Here is an 18,379-nt window from a genome sequence, read left to right as displayed (position 1 = left end):
TACCCATTAAATATTTTGTATTCAAAATTTAGTGAGTATGATCACAAGCGCTTTGTGGAAGCGTTTGAGCGATCAGCGATGTGGCCAAAAAGTTGAATCTGTTCAAGTGTTTCGTTTAGAGAGCCAAGGACCGAGAGGGAGTTCAACATGTAACAATTTGTAATGCGGGAGTTTTATTTGTTTTGGATCTCTCAGTTTTTTTTTTCAAAATAGAACACGACAATTCAGTTGAATTGCCCGACGTTTCGGCCATTTCGGTGGGCTTCGCGAGGGAAGTTGGTTGTGTTCCTTGAAAGAGGCCTCTAAAACGACCAATTTAACAACTTTTTTTAAAAGACAAAGGGATATAAAAATCACCAGCATAACTGTTACCATTTGTTAAAATAACAGTACAATAATTAATGCAACTCAAAATCCCTCAAAAGCCTTCTCTCTTCTCCATGCGTTACCTAGTTTTTGTATGACACCTAAGTTTCGAAAAAAAAAAAAACAAAATGAAACTGGAAACACGGTGTTCCCACAGACCGTTATTATAAAAAAAATGCTCCAAAGAATCTGAATACACCATTCGATTCGTTATGACGTCTAGAATCTCTAGTCAAAATCTCAAAATCATCGTACGGTACATTTTTGAGTAATGCCCTTTTGAAGGTCGTAAAGTACAAAAAAGTGATATAAAAACGACGAAATACTTATTGTAAAGCACGTTTTTTCAACCACCATTTCATGAAATAACTTCCAAAATAGTTTATACACATTCCAAGGGTTATATTTCAAGACGTCAACAATTGGTGAAAGGATTTATTTGAAAATCCCACAACACTATTTTGTCGTGTCCAACGTACAGTTAGGACATCGCAGTATTCAGCAATTGTTTTTCTTTCAAAATTTTCCACAACTCTGCCGAAGAAAGATATCTGGTATATTAAAAAAAATTTTTTTTTTCTTTAACTGTTAAGTGGATTGATCGAAAAACTAAAAACGCCAAAAGTAAGCCACAAACGGGCTGAAAGTGTATTTTTTGCTCGTACTTTTTTTGACTAACACTTGAAACCTCTGAATCACGACTAATTTGTGAAAAAGGGTTAAGTAAAATGCGTATTCATAATTACAGATTTTTGAATGGATTTGCTTGATCGATGTGATATCTTCGGCGAATTTGTAGTTAAAATCTTGGCTTTTTAAAAATGTGCACCGCTAAAAAATAATTTTGTGAAAACGAAATAAAAGTTAATGAATACTTATTAAAATTTTTAAGGAAATTCACAAAAACTAAACTTGTTATCACAATCGGCAACTCAAGAGGCAATTGATCGATAACGCCATACCTGCTGATTGAAAAACCGAAAATTGTTAAAAAAAACTTCAACCCCGATTTAATTATTTTTATTAGCATAAAATTACTTCACTTAGTTCATTAAGCAGACAGTATGTGCAGTAGGGAAAGCGAAAAATAAGCGAACTGGGAATATGATACAGATTTGGAAAAATATACCGCATCCCGACGGGACTTGAACCCGCAATCTCCCTGTCTCCGGAATGGTGTTTTGACCAATTAAACTGCGGGGGACGGTGGTACTGTTCCACAATCTATCCACATTCCACATTCCACTGCCGACTTATTCTATTGCTCATTCCTAACTACACACACTGCTGTGCAAGCGTTGTTTATAAACTGAAAAGAATGTCTCATCACACACAGAAGAGTCAGCTGATGCTGATAACTCCTATAGACCTGTGTGGTCGAGACTAAAGTCAGTCTGAGTCACTTCACTTAGCACTCTATTTTCATTTTTGCAAGAAAATTTTTTTTAGCTTTGTTAAAAAGCCTTTTAAGGTCGTAATTTTTTAAATTCTTCTATTTCACTGTTTTTCGAACATTTTGGAATTGCAAATATCTTTGCGAAAAGTTGTAATTATTGAGAAACATATAAACTTAATTCCACTCAAAAAAAAAAGAAAACAAAATTTTAACTCTTTTTTGCTTACACAACATGGATCTTAACTCTTTGTTTCATAATAAGACTCTTGATGTTAAACGTTATATCAAATGACAGAAATTGATGTAACTTAAACTCATTGGCTATGATTTCCGATGGTTCCAGAATCAGTAAAGAAATCCAGCAAACACAATCATTTTCGGCCAACTTCAAGAATTCGGAGAAAAAGCGTAAGTAAGCGTATGACAGAAAAGCTTATGACTGGCAGCCCAGGTGGGGTTATTTGATCTTAGTAAAATCAGTCCCGATGGGACCAGGTCAAAAGCTAAGCGAAAGCAGGGCAGCATTTTTATGTAAAATGCATATATAAACATGGGACAACACGGAATTTGATTCTAATGGTCAATGGTACAATCAGAAACAGGAGGAGAAAAACCGATTAAGGCCATATTGGAATTATAAAAGCGACGAAGATAATTTGAAATACTAGCGACAATAGAACCAGGAGAGACTTTTGAAGAGAGATGGCTAAACTTTCCAAACAAGGAGACTACAAACGTTAGGAGATTCCACAGAAATGCAACCAAAACTGCTATGAGCGACAAGACCAAGCCGATGAGGCTCATGGTGGAGCAAAAATGCAAACTAACGCAAAGACGAATACCGTAAGGAGTAAAGCGAAAGGCGGAATAATTTGCGCCTGATATATGTTACTCAATGTGAATGAATGCCTTCTACAAACAAGGATTCGTGGTCAAAACCAAACAAACAAATCGTCACGAAATAATTTTGCTTTAGTTTTATCAACAATATTTTTCTGCAATAGAATTTTGAAAGCGTGCACACATGCAAGCGGGTAATTGGATACCCCGTGCAGACAATCAAGGGCGCTAAACCAGATGACCACATTATGTAACAGAGCCGGTTGCAATCGCAAGCCTTTTGCCACACAATAAGATACAACCGGTCTATGTCAAAGGGACACGGCTAACCCAACATTGAAGTTTACGGGAAACACAATCGTAAACAACCAGGTGAACCGCAGCCTCAATGCTGAATTCGCGAGGAGGTTACCACTACCTACCGATGAGCACCTCAGTGGCCAGACACACCCTGCCCATATCAAACCTCCCGTAACCCGAACTACAAATAAACAACCAAGCAGCAGTGAACTAGGAGGAGCAATGCGTTAGGTGAGCGAACGCAATTATGTCTGTTAATTTGTGTTTAAAATTTTAAGTATATTGGTTGTACATTCGGCTGAGCAGAAAGAAAGAAGAATGACCTATTTTATACTGTCCGACAGGGTATATTATATAAAAACGATCATTTATATAGTTACGTTACAAACGCCAAGAGAGTAAAAAACATACTGTATGAAGGTGCAAAAAGAATTGTTATAATAGCGTGCCGTTTGACCGTAGTCTCTTCTAGACAAGGATCAGCAATTCAGGGGGGAGGCAGATGTAACGGCAAACCCCGTTCCTCCCATATTAAATTACAATGTTCCGTCACAGATCTTGTGATGAAAGTATATTTTTGATGTCAAAAGGGCATCATGATCTTTCATTCCCGTAATGGATCGCAAGTCTGGGTAGCAGGGCACCGCGTTATCTATACACAAAAGGGGAAAATTTTTAAAAATGTGAAAATTGTCGAACACTGCAAAAATAAAAAGAATGTTCAAAATAAAAGAAAAATCAAAAACTTTGAAACTGTTAACAATGTAAAATGTAAAATAAATGTCCAAAACATCAAATATGTACATTAATACAGAATATGACAGAATGTCACAAAAAATAACAGAATACCATGAAATGTCACTAAATGCATGTCTCAGTATGCCATAAAATATCACGGAAAAGTTACGAAATGTCACTAAACGTTACAAAACGGTTATAAAATACATGAATGGTATGATATAATAGTCAAAGATGTCTAAAATTATGAAAATTATGAAAAAAATATATAAAGTTAGTATATTCTTAAAAGTTTATTATTACCAAAAATTCAGAAACAAATAAAAATTTCATTAAATTCCGTCTTCAACCAGGTGAAATTTTGCTCTACTAAGGTAACGATTACTTCTTGATACTTTTTTTCGCCTCCACAGCATCTTCCGCCGGGCAAAGGCACAGTCATTAAACAGCAGTACATACGCAGTTGAACTGCGTTTCCTTGAAGGTGTCTGTTTTGGAAGCGGTAAAAGTAACATTTAGTTGGGAAATGGCCAGTCTTCTTTAGGTCATCAAAAACCAGGCGTAAAACCGTCCCCAGCTGTTCGTACCGTAATCGTGAATTACAACGGTTTCCGTGTCTTTCTCACGCTTGGCTCCTCCATGCTATTCAGTGAGGAAAGATACACTGGAGCCTACATTCTGGTGATTTATGGCAAATGAGGTAAATTTTGCTTCCGGAATAAAGCGCGTTACCACGCACATTTTATTAGATGATAAAACAACCATTCCAACCACGATGAATGTGGTCACGTGAAACTCATCCGCAGAATAGTATCGAATTGACCAATCTTTTAACTTTTAATCATAGATCAACACACGCATTACATACCGACAGATCGCCCCCATAAAATGGATGTATAACAAAGGTTTCGTTCCCGACGTGAATCACCCCGCTGACGCCGTTGCAGGTGTGGAAGGCGGCACTAGCTCCCGGGTAGTCCTTGACCGTACCGTGGTAGTAGCAGTGTTCGATTTCCTGAAACGAAACGAAAAAAAAACGAGAAAATTGAAACTTGGTCAAATTATAACCAACAATCACGTACTGGTAATTAAGCAAATCTGTAAAAACAACTTCTCCTCTACCACCCGTGAAACTTTGTGCTGCCATAAAACTTTCATCTGCCTGTTTTCGAAAACATTTAACGAGAGCCGACACTGGGAGGGGGAAGAACTCTTTTGAGTTACGTGACCATCACCGAGAATTACTTCATCATTCCCAAAAGTAGGCCAATAAATTTGTCGTCCCTGTTGGGAAATCACCCCGGCCTTAATCCGGAAAACGGAAACCTACCCCCTGAAAACCGTCATAATATATTCAAAACGAGCATCATTCAACACATTTCCTCCCCTACCCTTGACTCCCTCAACCAACCTGCGCAACGGCCTTTCCGGAACCGAAAAACTTATCGTTTGCTTGCAGGAAAGTTCAACAGCCGAGTTGCAAAAACAAATATTATATTCCGGTACCTTTCGGGGTGAAACGGAAAGCGGGCAGTCTAAAACTGTACTCGCTCAAGGGTGTGTACCAGTGCTGCTGAGAAAGTACACTGTCTGAAGGCTCTCGGCCTTTGCACAGTTGCTGATCCACTCGAGCGGGTTTTCGGAGTCTCATCGCCTCAGTACCGAAAAATCTGTGATCTGTGTGATTCAAAGGAAGAGCTAACGAGGAGAAAGGGCACAGAGAACAGTTCTTCTCTAATTCCCGAATCGGTTACGAAGTAGTAGCTCCGGCCTGGGTTTCGGAAAATGGTGATACAAAAGGTAGTAGGACCGGGCAATAAAAATAACAACAGCGACGACGACGACGACGAGCAGAAACCTTCTCTCTGTAGCTCGGTCCAGCGGTACATAAATGTTACCGGTGTGTGGGAGCATTTACATCTTGTTGCTCAAGTGTGATGATAGATTATGTAAATATTTTAAACTACATCCAGGTAGATGCCATTTTATCTCTTCGCACACAATTTATTAGATTGTTTCTACACGGATGGAGGAGGAGGGGAGATGGTTCAGTGTAATCTTTCCTATAACGAGTGCATCACAGCAGATTACATGTGAAAGTTTTCAAAATGCCTGGACGGGACAAGGGGGAACTCGGTTTGCATCAATAATGGCCAGTTGCCAGCCCAGTCCGGCACAGTTGCACTTGGTCAGATTTATTTTTTACCGTAAATACGGTATAAGTTACGGATGATAAAAGAGAGACAGAGAGAGAGAGAGAGAAAGATAGCTCCAGTTAGGCAAACTACCGGAGGAAGCTCAAATTCTAACGACGTAAGTTGAAACGATGATAGTTACTCGCAGGAAGAGAATATTCTAATCGCCTGTTATTTTTCTTTCCATCCTTCATGCATAATTTAGTCACTTTTCTGTACTGGTTTGGAATTCGACTCTATCCCAAATGAGTCTAACTGGAAGTGTGGAGCAATTTCAGAATGTTTGATTTTATTTTATTCACTTAGCTTCAGTAGCATTTTGTTTCACATTCGTTTCATCTATTTTTTCTGCAGTTATATATAAATGTTGAGACATTTTTATTTATTTGGAACATTTCCGAACACATTTAAACCCATTTCAGAACTCTTTTTGTGCCATTATTGTAAGAAATATAGAACAATTTTAATATTGTTAAGGAATTTTATAAAGTTAAAAAAATTTGGGACAATTCTAGGACAATTTTGAAATTGTAATTAAGAAATATCTGAGAACAAACTGGAATAAAAGTAGAACGAAACTTGAGCTCTTTTAAAATTAAGGTAGGCATTTAGAAAAAATCTTGAAAACATTTCAACTTTCTGAATGCTTAAAGTTACTGAAAAAATGGAACAAGATTTCAAAAATGAAACAATTTTTCTTCATTTCTTCAGTTTTTGCCATATACTAGGATAAGATAAAATAAAAGCAACAACACTGAACGAAACAGGACCGGATTGGGATCAAAATGAAATCGGAGTAAACCTTAATTTGATCAAAACAGGATGAGGATAATACCGAACAGAAATTATGGTAGAGGCAAAATAAAGTTTCAAGAAGAAAGCAGTCGAATTGAGACTGAAATGAAACCAAAATAGAACCAAAGTGAGATCAAAATAAGATCAAAATAAAGTAAGATCGGAACCGGAGCAAAGTATGACTCAAAGAAAATCGTCAAAAAGTTAAAACCAAATTGAACCAACCTAAGAAGGTTTAACTAAGTTCGGAATGAGGCAAAAAGAAGGTAAAAATATAGTATACAATAATTAAAAATGGAATGAAATTCGATTGATCCCAAAAAAACCAGATAAACTTTAAAATGAAAAGCGAAATAAAACTAGCTAAAATTGAATTAAAGCCAAGATGGCAATAATATAATACCAAAAAAAAAAAACTATGATTAAAAATAGAACAAACTGTGATCGAAGATTGATCGGAAAGAGACTAAAAATAAATCAAGATAAAGCCATAATGGGTTTAATATATTACGTTAATAAAATCTAAGTGAGATGAAAGAAGCAGCTGTGTTCTGAGACTGAGTGTTGTTTTGCTAAAAGGAACCTTTAGATCTGTTGTATTGATATTGGTATCATGACAACCAATATGATAACAGAACTGCAATTGAAAAGGTACTAAAATGAGATCAAAATGTGAGAAAAGTGAGATCAAAAAGAATGAAATAAACAAAAAAATGATTTCAAGATGAGGTTAAGATCCCGCCGCTGGCACCATGATGAAGTATTTTGGCAGAATATCACATTCTAAGAGAGAAAATAAAAAAAAATGTAATGAGTTCATGGATTGCTACATGTATCGACATGAATAAGCAATTGATTTATTCACACTCTCACGGTACTAAAACCAAACTTTCAGTGATAATAAATCCTACCTCTTATGAAAGTTCGACGCTCACGTCTTTTCTTAATATCTATGTAGCGGGAGAACCTTTGGACCTGAGTCTGAATTCAATTGTTAATGTTGAAAATAAATAAGTAGCAAAAAACGATTTTTGGTCACTCGAAGAATTACAATTGTTAATCCTCTGGTTTAAAATAAAAAAAGGAAATTCATGTAAAAAAATTTAAATTGTTTTAAACAGGTTTTGTTTCTTTGTAAGTTTGAGGAACAACCTGTTCGTTTGACACTTGTTTTCTTTGAATATGTTGTGTAATCTTTGAGAGAATAGACTTTTAATATTTTTACAATTCAGCACATAATGGTTAAACTAAAAGTCCGATTACACTAATCAACACAAGTATGGCCCCGAAGGTCAAACTGGGAAAAAATGAAAAATTATAGCTTTTTATCCATTCCTGTTAATTTTTTCTTTCTAGGGCAACTATTGCGAGCTTAGAGCAGCATTTATTTTTCGATTTTATCAACCAGTGTTGTTATTAAATGAAATGGGTACCAATATAGCAACTAAACCTTTAATTTAAAACTAAGATGGTTGAAACCAGTCCAGCCTTTTTGGCAAAACGAGTCCGTTTATTTGATACCTATTTTGTTCAAATCGGTTGTGTAGTTTCTATGATAATGGAGCTTCATAACTTTTACGTTTTGATACATAATACACAAAGTTACAGTCCGACTATAATAAAATTCAATAGGGTCTTATCAGGCAACTAGACCTTTCTTTTGGAACTTAATTCATGAAAATCGGTCCATCCATCTCTGAGAAAAGTGGGTGAGTTCAAGCAGTCTTAGAAACATGTTTCTTTTCAAAGTCTGATTCCACATTATTATACATAACAGACAAAGTTAAAGTCTAATAACAATAAAATTCAATAGGGTCTTATGGGGCAACAAGACCTTCCATATGACACTAATTTTGTGATAATCGGTCCAGCCATCTCTGAGAAAAGTGAGTGAGTTTAAACAGTTTTTGAAACACGTTTCTTTGCATAACTTTTGAACAACATGTTCGATCCTTATAAAATTATTTTACAAATGGTTCAGAAAACAAGCGTGTTTTTTGATACCAATTTTATTGAAATCGGTTCAGCAGTTTCTGAGATAATGAAGTTTTACAATTTTCACATTTTGATACATAACCTCGAAACTAAAAATCCGATTGCAATAAAATTCAATAGGGTCTTATGGGGCAACTAGACTTTTCATTTGCAATCAGTTTCTTCAAAATCGGTCTAGCCATCTCTGAGAAAATTGAGTGAGATAGGGAGACCGTTACATACATACACACACACATACACACACACACACATACATACAGAAAACGCTCAGCTCGTCGAACTAAGTCGATTGATATACGAGATTCGACCCTTTGGAGCACTTTTATACCTTTGGTTTTTTCAGTGATTGCTATACCTTTCTAGGAGAAAGGCAAAAAGAGCTGTATCATAAATAATCTGCTGAAACTAAACTGCAAATAAAATAATAATGAACTGTAACTTACTGTAAATTACTTACTAAATTGAAACTGAACTGAAACCTAAATAAAACTGAATTTGAGATGGAAGAAACTAAACTAAAATTGAGACAAAACTGAACAAAAACCGAGTTAAAACTTAACTGAGACTGAACTGAAATTTAACAGAAACTTGACTAAAACTGAATTGAAACTTAAGTGAAACTTAAGTGAAACTAAACTGAAACTAAATCGAAACTAAACTAAAACTTAAATGAAACTAAATTTAAATTGAACTGAAACCAAGATGAAACTGAAAAGAAACTGAACAGAAATCGAGCTGAAACTGAATTGAAACCGAACAGAAACTGAATGTGAAATTTACCTGAATAGAACCAAAACTGAACTGAAACTTAACCCAAATTAAACTAAAACTGAATTTCAATTTAGCCAAAGCTGAACTTAAACCGAGCTGAAGCTAAAACTGAACTGATACTGAACTAGGACTGATCTGAAACTGAACATAAACTAAACTTAAACTGAAGTCAAACTGAAGTCAAACCTACCTGAAACTTAACTGAAACTCAACTGAAACTGAGCTAAACTGAACTGAAACTGTACAGAAACTGTACTAAAACTGCTTCGAAACTGAACTGGAACTAAACTAAAACTGAACTGAAGCTTAATTGGAACTGAGCTAAAGTGAACCTAAAACTGAGCTGAAACATGATTTAAACTGCTTCAAAACTGAACAGAAACTTAATTGACATTTAACTGAAACAGAACTGAAACTAAACAGAAACTAAACTAGAACTAACCTGAGACTATTTTAAAACTGAACAGAAACTGAACTGAAACTTTACTAAAAGTTTACTAAAACCAATCTGAAAACTGAACTGAAACTTAACTGCAATTTAACTGAAACTTAACGGAAACTTAATTGGAACTTATCTGAAACTGAACTAACTTAACATAACTGACTTAACATAACTGATATAAAATTTAACTGAAACTGAACTGGAATTGCGCTGAAACTGATCTAAAACTTTTCTGAAACTGATTTGAAACTTAACTGCAATTTAACTGAAACTCAACTAAAACATAACCTAAGCTTGTCTAAAACTGAACTGAAACTGAACTGACACTTACATGCAATTCAACTGAAAAATTAATTAAAGCTCAAATAAAACTTGATTGAGACTTATTTGAAACTGAACTGGAATAGATCTGAAACTGAACAGTAACTAAACTTGAACTAAGCTGAAACTGAACTGACATTGAACTGAAACAAAACTGAAACTGAACAGAAACTAAATTAAAATTGAACTGAAACTATATTGAAACTGAACAGAAACTGAACTGAAACTCAACTAAAACTTTACTAAAACTAATCAGAAATATAACTGAAAACTTAACTGAAATATAACTGAACCCTTTTTGAAACTGAACTGATATTGATTAGAAACTGAAAAGAAATTGAACCGAACCTTAATCACAATTTAACTGAAACCTACCTGGAACTTATCAAAAACTGGACTAACTTAACATAACTTAACTTAACTAAAACTGATATGAAATTTATCTGAAACTGAGTTGAAACTTAACTGAAATTTTAATGAAACTCAACTAAAACATAGCCTAAACTTATCTAAAACTGAACTGAAACTGAATAGAAACAAAAGTAAACGCATGAGTCCGAAAAAAAAGCTATATACCATCTCCATGTGTACTTTCTCGGACGGCTAGACAGGTTAATAGAGGCGCAATGGGGAAGTTAACTTCCACTTGACACAGATACTGTCAGGCCATGGCTGCTTTAGGCACAAGTTTGGGCACGCGGACTTACCTATGTGTCCACAATGTGGGGGGGCGGAAGAAACCGCTGAGCATGTGTTATTTATTTATCCACGTTTCGCACAGGTAAGGAGCGAAATTTTGACTGAAATTTGATTGGAATTCTACTAAAACTTAACTGATACTGAGCTGGAACTGCTTTGAAACTGAACAGTAACTAAACTAAAATTGAAACTGAACTGAAATTGAGCTGAGCCTCACTGAAACATAACTAAATCTGAACTAAAAATGAACTTAAACTTAACTGAAACTAAATTTGAACTGCTTTGAAACTAAACACAAACTGAAATAAAGTTTAACTGAAACCTCACTGTGCCTTAACCGAAACTTAGCTGATCCCTAAGTAAAACCTAACTGATACTTACCTGGAACTGATCTGAAACTTAACTGAAATGGAACTAAAACTGAACTGAAACTGAAGCTGTTTTGACACCGAACTGAAACTGAATTGAAGCCAAACCGAAACTGAAATAAAACTGCTTTCAAACTGAATACAAACTGTATTAGAACTTAACTGAAAGTTTAACAGAAGGTTAACAGAAACTTAATCAAAACTATTCTGAAACTTAGGTGAGACATTCCTAAAACTGAAACTGAACTAGTACTGAACAGAAACTGTACTGAAAATGACTCAAGTCGAGCAAAGCAGTAACTTAGCTGAACGTTAGCTGAACCCAAACTGAATTAAAATCGATCAAATATCTGAGTTAAAACTGGACTGAAATTCAATCTAAAGTGAACTGAAACTGAAACTAAATTGTAACTCAACTGAAATTTAACTTGAACTGAACCTAAACTGAATGGTAACTAAAAGCAAGGTTGCATATTCAATTTTTTGGCGTCAATTCCAGTCGATTGGCCGCGTGCCGATAACTCGTTCCACAAATACAATTTTTAAATATGATGTACGAAAAACTTGCAGTCCATAAGTAATGCTACAAGTTTGTCGTAGAAAGCAGTGCCCTAACTCATACGCCTAAAGTGTATATTGTACGAATTTGAAATTGGATTTGTCTGGATCAAAATGAAAATATGTTTGTTTTTTTAATCAAAGTACTGTATTCAGTACTGGCTTTTGATTTTTTTATTATTTTGGGTTTGTGAAACTGGCAACAAGGCCAACAAGGCGTGTTTTGGTTTTACCACAAACAGACGTCCAAACAAGAAACAACAATGATCAAAAATTCCGTGTAAATTTTTGAAGAGAATTGCTTTTGAAGAGCGCCGCATAGTGTTACAATATTTTTTTTTTATGCTGGAGGTTGGCGTCACTGGTAGCGCTATCTGGTTACGAATTGCTAGTAATAAAATCTTTACACATGTTTGGAACTCAGCTTGGACGTCTGTCTGCGGTTTTACGTTATGTTTTAGTTCTGCGAAAAATAATATTGAAATTTCTAAGTTTAGGTTCTGCTGCTACTCGGAATAATGAAAAAAAGAGTCAGACTTTTTTTCGATGTCCTATGTTTGTTGGTTTCGAAACTGTACTTGAAAAATTAAAATTAATATACAAAAATAGTGTTAGGAGCACCGAAGAGCGCTTGAAGCGTTGTTGGGCTGCGGATAGAGAAGTAAAGTAATAGAACTGATCATTACAAGATATTTTCCGGACTCCATTTATTTAGTGTGAGCCTGGTCCCAATAGCATCTGTGTTGGTTAAAAAAGGGTTTGAAATTACGAAATTTGAAACACTTTTGATATTTAATACACAAACCACCTAAAGCCCCAAAAACAGCAGGTTTAACTTGGTTCCAGAAATGAAAATATAATAAGTAAACCATACACACTTGTGCGTGGCCCTAGCAGCTTTCATATGGTATGCTAGGTCAAATTTGGTTCGTTAAATATCACTGATATATATCACACACCTGTGTGTGATCCCAGTAGCATTCTTATTATTTGTTGGTTTAAATCGGTCTCAAACACCCTTCATGTGTACTTTCCCGGACCATCAGACAGGAGAATAATGCAATCTAGCGGTTTTTTTCTGGCTGTGTCCAACTCTGACTAGCACTGACCCAAAATAATACACTCTTAGGTTCGTGAAAGGGTAGATGAAGGACTACAATCTCTCTTCGGAATGGGGTGCAACCATAGTGTTGAAATTTGGGTCCTCGCAGCCAGTGACTATCAGATTCTAGATTTGATCCACTCTTCCATCGTCCGCCACATTGCACTTTTGGTGGACCAGCCTCCACTCCAGTTTGAACGATAGTCTGAACGAATTTGCACCAACACCGTTATGAAGTCATTTGCTGCACCAAGCACCAAGATGGTGAAGTTTAAGACCGCCTTATGCGTAAATACGATAGCTACACCGGGATCCTGGAGCTCTCAGCTACGCAACAAAACAACACGTTGTATTGTGTTGCAGCTTGTAAAAAAAAACAAACGAATTCTTCTCGTGTCATATGTAGCTGGAGCTGCCGTACTCTCAGTCACGCAACAGTTTATTACGCTGTTTCGTGTTGCATGTTGTAGCTGTGCGTCTGGGGTACAATAAAATTCTGCTCGTGCTGACGTTGACTTTGAATTGCTGCTGTGAAGTCTAATTAACCAACTTTATTAGAACTGAAATGACTGAAACAAATTCAGTATTTTCAGTAGAACACGTTGAGCTTTTGTTTTATTTAATTTGACACGCCACATAACAAAAAAATGTTTACCGGCACCAGTTAAATGTAGTGTCTTAATTTCTAAGGTGGGTACCTTAAATACTAAAGCAAATTTCTATTCTCGCTGCCAACTACGAGCTAATTTCAATTCTAGAATTAAAACTAAAATGTTTTTTTTTTTATTCGCTGGTTCGTTGTTTACTGGGTATCTTGAAGTTCCACTGAGCCAAAAAATCATGGAAGGCTTGTATTCCTCGGTCTCTGTCGGATTCGTGCGGGGTCTAGTTGCTGGTTCCAATTCCAGGGTCTAAATGTGTTCTTGCGTTTTGTTGGATGCAGGCGGAAAGGAATAGGACTAGAGTGGGGCATAGATGGAAAATACCATTTATGATCGACTGGTCTCTAAATAATTCACAGTAAAACTATTTTCAAATAACACACCGCAAACTTAATCTACTCGTATGCGATCACGATAGTTATTGTTTGGCTGCTGTAGAAATATAAAAACAAAACCAAAAAATAGTTCCCAACTTGGAAAACATAAAATAACCGACGTCTTCAGTTTCGGTTTAGTGGAACATTTTCCCCCGCAGGTTCCTACCGTCGACAATGTTTCCCTCCCACAAAAAATAGAAAAAACCCTCCGATTCGGAACATGCATCGACAGGAGCGCAAGTAGCAACGGCTGTGGCAACGATGGCGGTGCTAACAGCGAAAGCACTCATGCATATTCATCTTTAGTAGCGAATGGAGAATTTGTTCGGAAAGTTTGCATTTACCCCGCAGCAGCAGCGCCCTCCGGCACCAATACCCAAGCTGCAGCAGTTATAGCGACCTTAGCATTTTACAACCCCTGCAATTGGCAACCAGAGGCTCTCGACGCTCGACGGTTCTTGCTTTGGTGCAGCAGCTTGCAGCGGTGAAATGCTAAACACTGTGTGGGAAATCGGCGGAAAACAGGGTGCCTCCTCGCAGTTACGAAATCTGCACACAGCGCAGCAAGAAAACTCTCCTCGGTAATGCTTTTGTGAAAGCTTACTGGCACGTCTTACCTGCAACCCTTTACGCGGGTCGTGCCAAATCCTCCCCCAGAAATGGAAACGAGGAGAGAACATAACAGAATGCAGCACGCTGTTTCGAGGGAATTTTCCTTGCGAAGGTGCACTGTTAAAAAACCTTATGATAAAAATTTCTTCAAAAACATGTCTTTTGGACGACGAACAATCGTTGAGCTGATTTGATGACAATTTCATCAATCACGCTGAACGCTGAACGAAATTATTGCGAGATACTCTACCCCGAGTGGAACCAACCGTTCTGAGCTTGTGCAGGGTGCGCCCACAAAGCCTTCTGGGGTGACGTCGATGAGCGTTTATGACTAAGCAGCTTGAACCGCACCGAGGGGGCATTACTGTTGATGGGAATGCACAAGATTATCGTCGTTCTGACGCTGAATTAAATATGAGCTGCTTGCCAGGTTATCCAGTCCTCACAGTCCGGTCCAGAGGTTGGTTGTCTAAGTAAATTCCACCCCGTTTAGTTGAACAGATTCAGCCAGCAAACTCAACAGACCAAAGAACGGATTTACCTTGGTCATTTACCCCGTCAGACAGTTCTGCCATTAGCAGAGCGCGCGCGAGATACGATCCGAATCTGATCGGTGCTTTCTTTCCGTCCATTACTAGTCAGAGCGAGAACTCGGCCAGAACTAACACGCTAACCGGTACTTATGCATTCAGCAAGTGACTCACCGGGCTGCCCTGGTTCCCGAAGCACGAAGGGGACACGTCCCCAAAAGAGAATTACCAGCCATCTGTGCCGGAGTCAAACGGCCCTCTAAGTGGGTGGCAACTGCGTGCTACCATCATCATATTTTGAAAATCCATGTCCTCCACAATTGCGAGGAACGACGAAACAACCGCCCCAGCAGAGTGCACTACTAGACTAGTGTTGTAGTAGTAATGTGCAATTAGCATACCGGACCAGGCACTGTGCACAGCCCGGTTCCCGTCTTCATCGCGTACGTGGGCGACTAGCAGCAGTAACTGCAAATTCAGCTCCACACGCTTCCTCTAAATTAGCCCGGAAATGTATAGAGAAGAAGAAGAAGAAAAAAAACATCCCATACAATCGGCGGGCAGACCACCCAGGATCCGTACGTACTTGTTATGGAACGCTGTATAGCAAAAATAAAAAATGCTGCTTTGTCACAGTACACTGGACCTGGATCCGGGACCGGGGAAAAGGATGCTTTATAGGGTTGACAACGTGCCGTGTAGTAATTTTCCTAAATTGATCAGTGCACACATCACGTCCCGGGCACAGGGCACGTGTGGGAAGCCCCAAGCTGTGCTCGCTGCTTGTTGTTGTGCAACCACCGGATGGCAACTGCATTCCTTCCCAGCTAATTGCACACAAGCTAAAGTTGTCCAACCGCTGTTTACCGAAGTTTCGCAAAATAAAGAAAAAACACACAAAGATCACACAAAACGGGAGTGCAATCAAGAGGAAGGACATTTTTTTCTCTCTCTCTAGATGGAAAGTCGTTTGAATTTAGCAGGTTATGTTTGTGACACGCTTAATGACACTGAACAGGGGAAAAATGCCATGAAAAAGTCATGGTAAATTGGATTTCACTTATCGGTATATAAATGGTTAACTAGCCGTTAATTAATATAGAAAAAAAAGCGGATCAAGAACAGTTCCTTGCGGAACACAGAAAGACATTTTGTCTTTAAAATATTAACATTGCAACCAAAAACACATTTGAAAATGACCAACAATGGTTTACATCCACTTTTTCTGCTTTTGACCAGCTTTTCGACGAATTTTTCGATTATTTCAGAATTTAAAGACAATTAAAAAATTTCTTTTTCATTATTTTTGGGCACAGAATGGTACTTGCGATGGTCTTACAGATGATACTTTACAGACTTTTTTCGTTCTACTTTTTTGAGTCGTATTTTTTAACCTTTTTTAAGTGGGCTTTGGACTTATTACATTTTACTTTTATGCATGATTTTTTTTACCTTTTGACGTGGGACTACGTCTTTGTTTTCTATACTGGCGACTGGCGAATGTTGCATCCACCAACATGTTGGTGGATAGATAGAATGTTGAACAATTTTGTATTACACTAGTTATTATTATTTTTCCATTGCAAAGCGGTAAAAATCGATAAAAAGTGTCAAGTACAAATTTACGCGAACAATGAACCGATCACATGCGAGCATTCCTAGCACAGACGATATGAATAGACACCAACCATTCCCTGTGACTTTCTCTGTAGAGTAAGTCCACGCTACTTCGCAAATCGATTCTGATCGACAATTTCAGATTTCGCTGTAACTGTGCACAGTTGTTTTCAGTTGATAAAGACGTCATTCTATACTATCAATTCTTCATGTGGTTAATTTGAATCAGCAAATAGAAGTACGGTGTCAAAGTTGTTTCTTATAAAATGTGCGGCAACTTACTCAAGCAAAGTGGATATTTATATGCAAAACTGAGGAAAATAAAATTCGTTTCTCACTTTTAGCTAGATAATTCACAAAGTAACTTTCATAAAATGGTGCAGTATTTAAGTAAAAATTGTCAATAGCCAAAGCAATATGTGAGATTAAAATAAACTTTCTTCGAGGAAATTGTTTGCTTTGTTATAGCAAACAACATTGTAGAACATTGAAAAATTGAAGAAAAACACTGTAAAAAATTAAGTTGAAAACAATTGATTTTAGGGTTGATCTATAGGAAACATCAAACATCAAAAATCCGTTTAAATAGGTGGACAGAAGTCTTCAACAAAGTTGTTCTTTTTGAAAAGTACTACAACTTTGCCGAACAAAGTGGATTTTTATATTCCAAAACGAGAAAAACAAAAGTCGTTTCTCACTGTTTAGTGGATTAATCACCAAATTGCAACTTCTTTGAAATGGAGAATAATTGATGGAACAACTTTGTTGGCTCTAAAATCAGTCTTTCTGGGTCGAAATAATTTCGACCACGTTTTTGCAGCTTTGGAAACAGTGTGCGTCGCTGAGTTACGTATATTAGATTTAAATAGGGCCAGTATGATTGATTATGTTACAAAAACAGCGCGTTGGATTTGTATCATGCTCTTAGCGATAATTTATGACAATAATAGAAAAAACACCCAATAAAATTCGGAGTGAAAATGACAAAATATTCAAACGTCTATAACTTTTTTGTTTTTCATTTTACCATCACCATTTTTACCATTTGACAGATAGTGATAAATATTGTCGTCTTTAATATGTAAAAAAATTAGATTTTTGAAGCAGTTACTTTTTGAGATATTTTAGATTTTGTGACAATTTGAAATATTTGGCCCAGAAAAAAAATATTTTTACAGTGTATATATTTTTTAAGAATCACAATTTTATTACCTACAACTTTGCTGAAGACACCATTTCAATCAAACAAGTCGTTTTTCTGATACAAAATATTTAATTCATTAGTCACATTTTTGGATAGGCCCTTTGGAAACAGCAGTCGTGAGTCTACATGAAGAACTGATAGTGTAGAATGACCTCTTTATCAACTGGCAACAACTGTGCAAAGTTTCAGCGAAATCGGAAAGGACATACTAAAAAAATATTTTTTTTTACGCGGATTCCGGACTTTACGCGGTTTATTTACGCGGATTCCGGAATTCACGCGGATTCTGGAATTTACGCGTTTTTTACGCGGATTCCGAAATTTACACGGTTTTTTTACGCGGCACGTATCTCCCGCGTAAAAAGCGACTTTAGTGTATTTATTTTCCATGGAATGGCTCTGTATCAATTAACAAAAAATTAACAGAGTTTCCCCGTCCCAATAGGTCTATTTATGTTTGCTTCCATGAACCTAGACTAATTTGATGTCTC

The 18,379-nt window shown here is 36.8% G+C and overlaps 1 protein-coding gene across 14 annotated transcripts in view; it reads right to left on the bottom strand.

Moving 5' to 3' along the window:
* Positions 1-18,379, bottom strand: part of LOC129732887 (disintegrin and metalloproteinase domain-containing protein unc-71) — a 932,421-nt gene that overhangs the window by 176,025 nt on the left and 738,017 nt on the right. For all 14 annotated transcript variants that reach the window (XM_055694387.1, XM_055694302.1, XM_055694349.1 and 11 more), the window contains one exon: positions 4,509-4,655. In XM_055694387.1, the coding sequence (XP_055550362.1) occupies positions 4,509-4,655 (147 nt within the window). The remainder of the gene's footprint in view (positions 1-4,508; positions 4,656-18,379) is intronic.

The sequence above is a fragment of the Wyeomyia smithii genome, chromosome 1 (genome assembly GCF_029784165.1).
Source record: "Wyeomyia smithii strain HCP4-BCI-WySm-NY-G18 chromosome 1, ASM2978416v1, whole genome shotgun sequence".
Classification (NCBI taxonomy): Eukaryota; Metazoa; Arthropoda; class Insecta; order Diptera; family Culicidae; genus Wyeomyia; species Wyeomyia smithii.
This window is presented reverse-complemented; position numbering and strand designations above follow the sequence as displayed.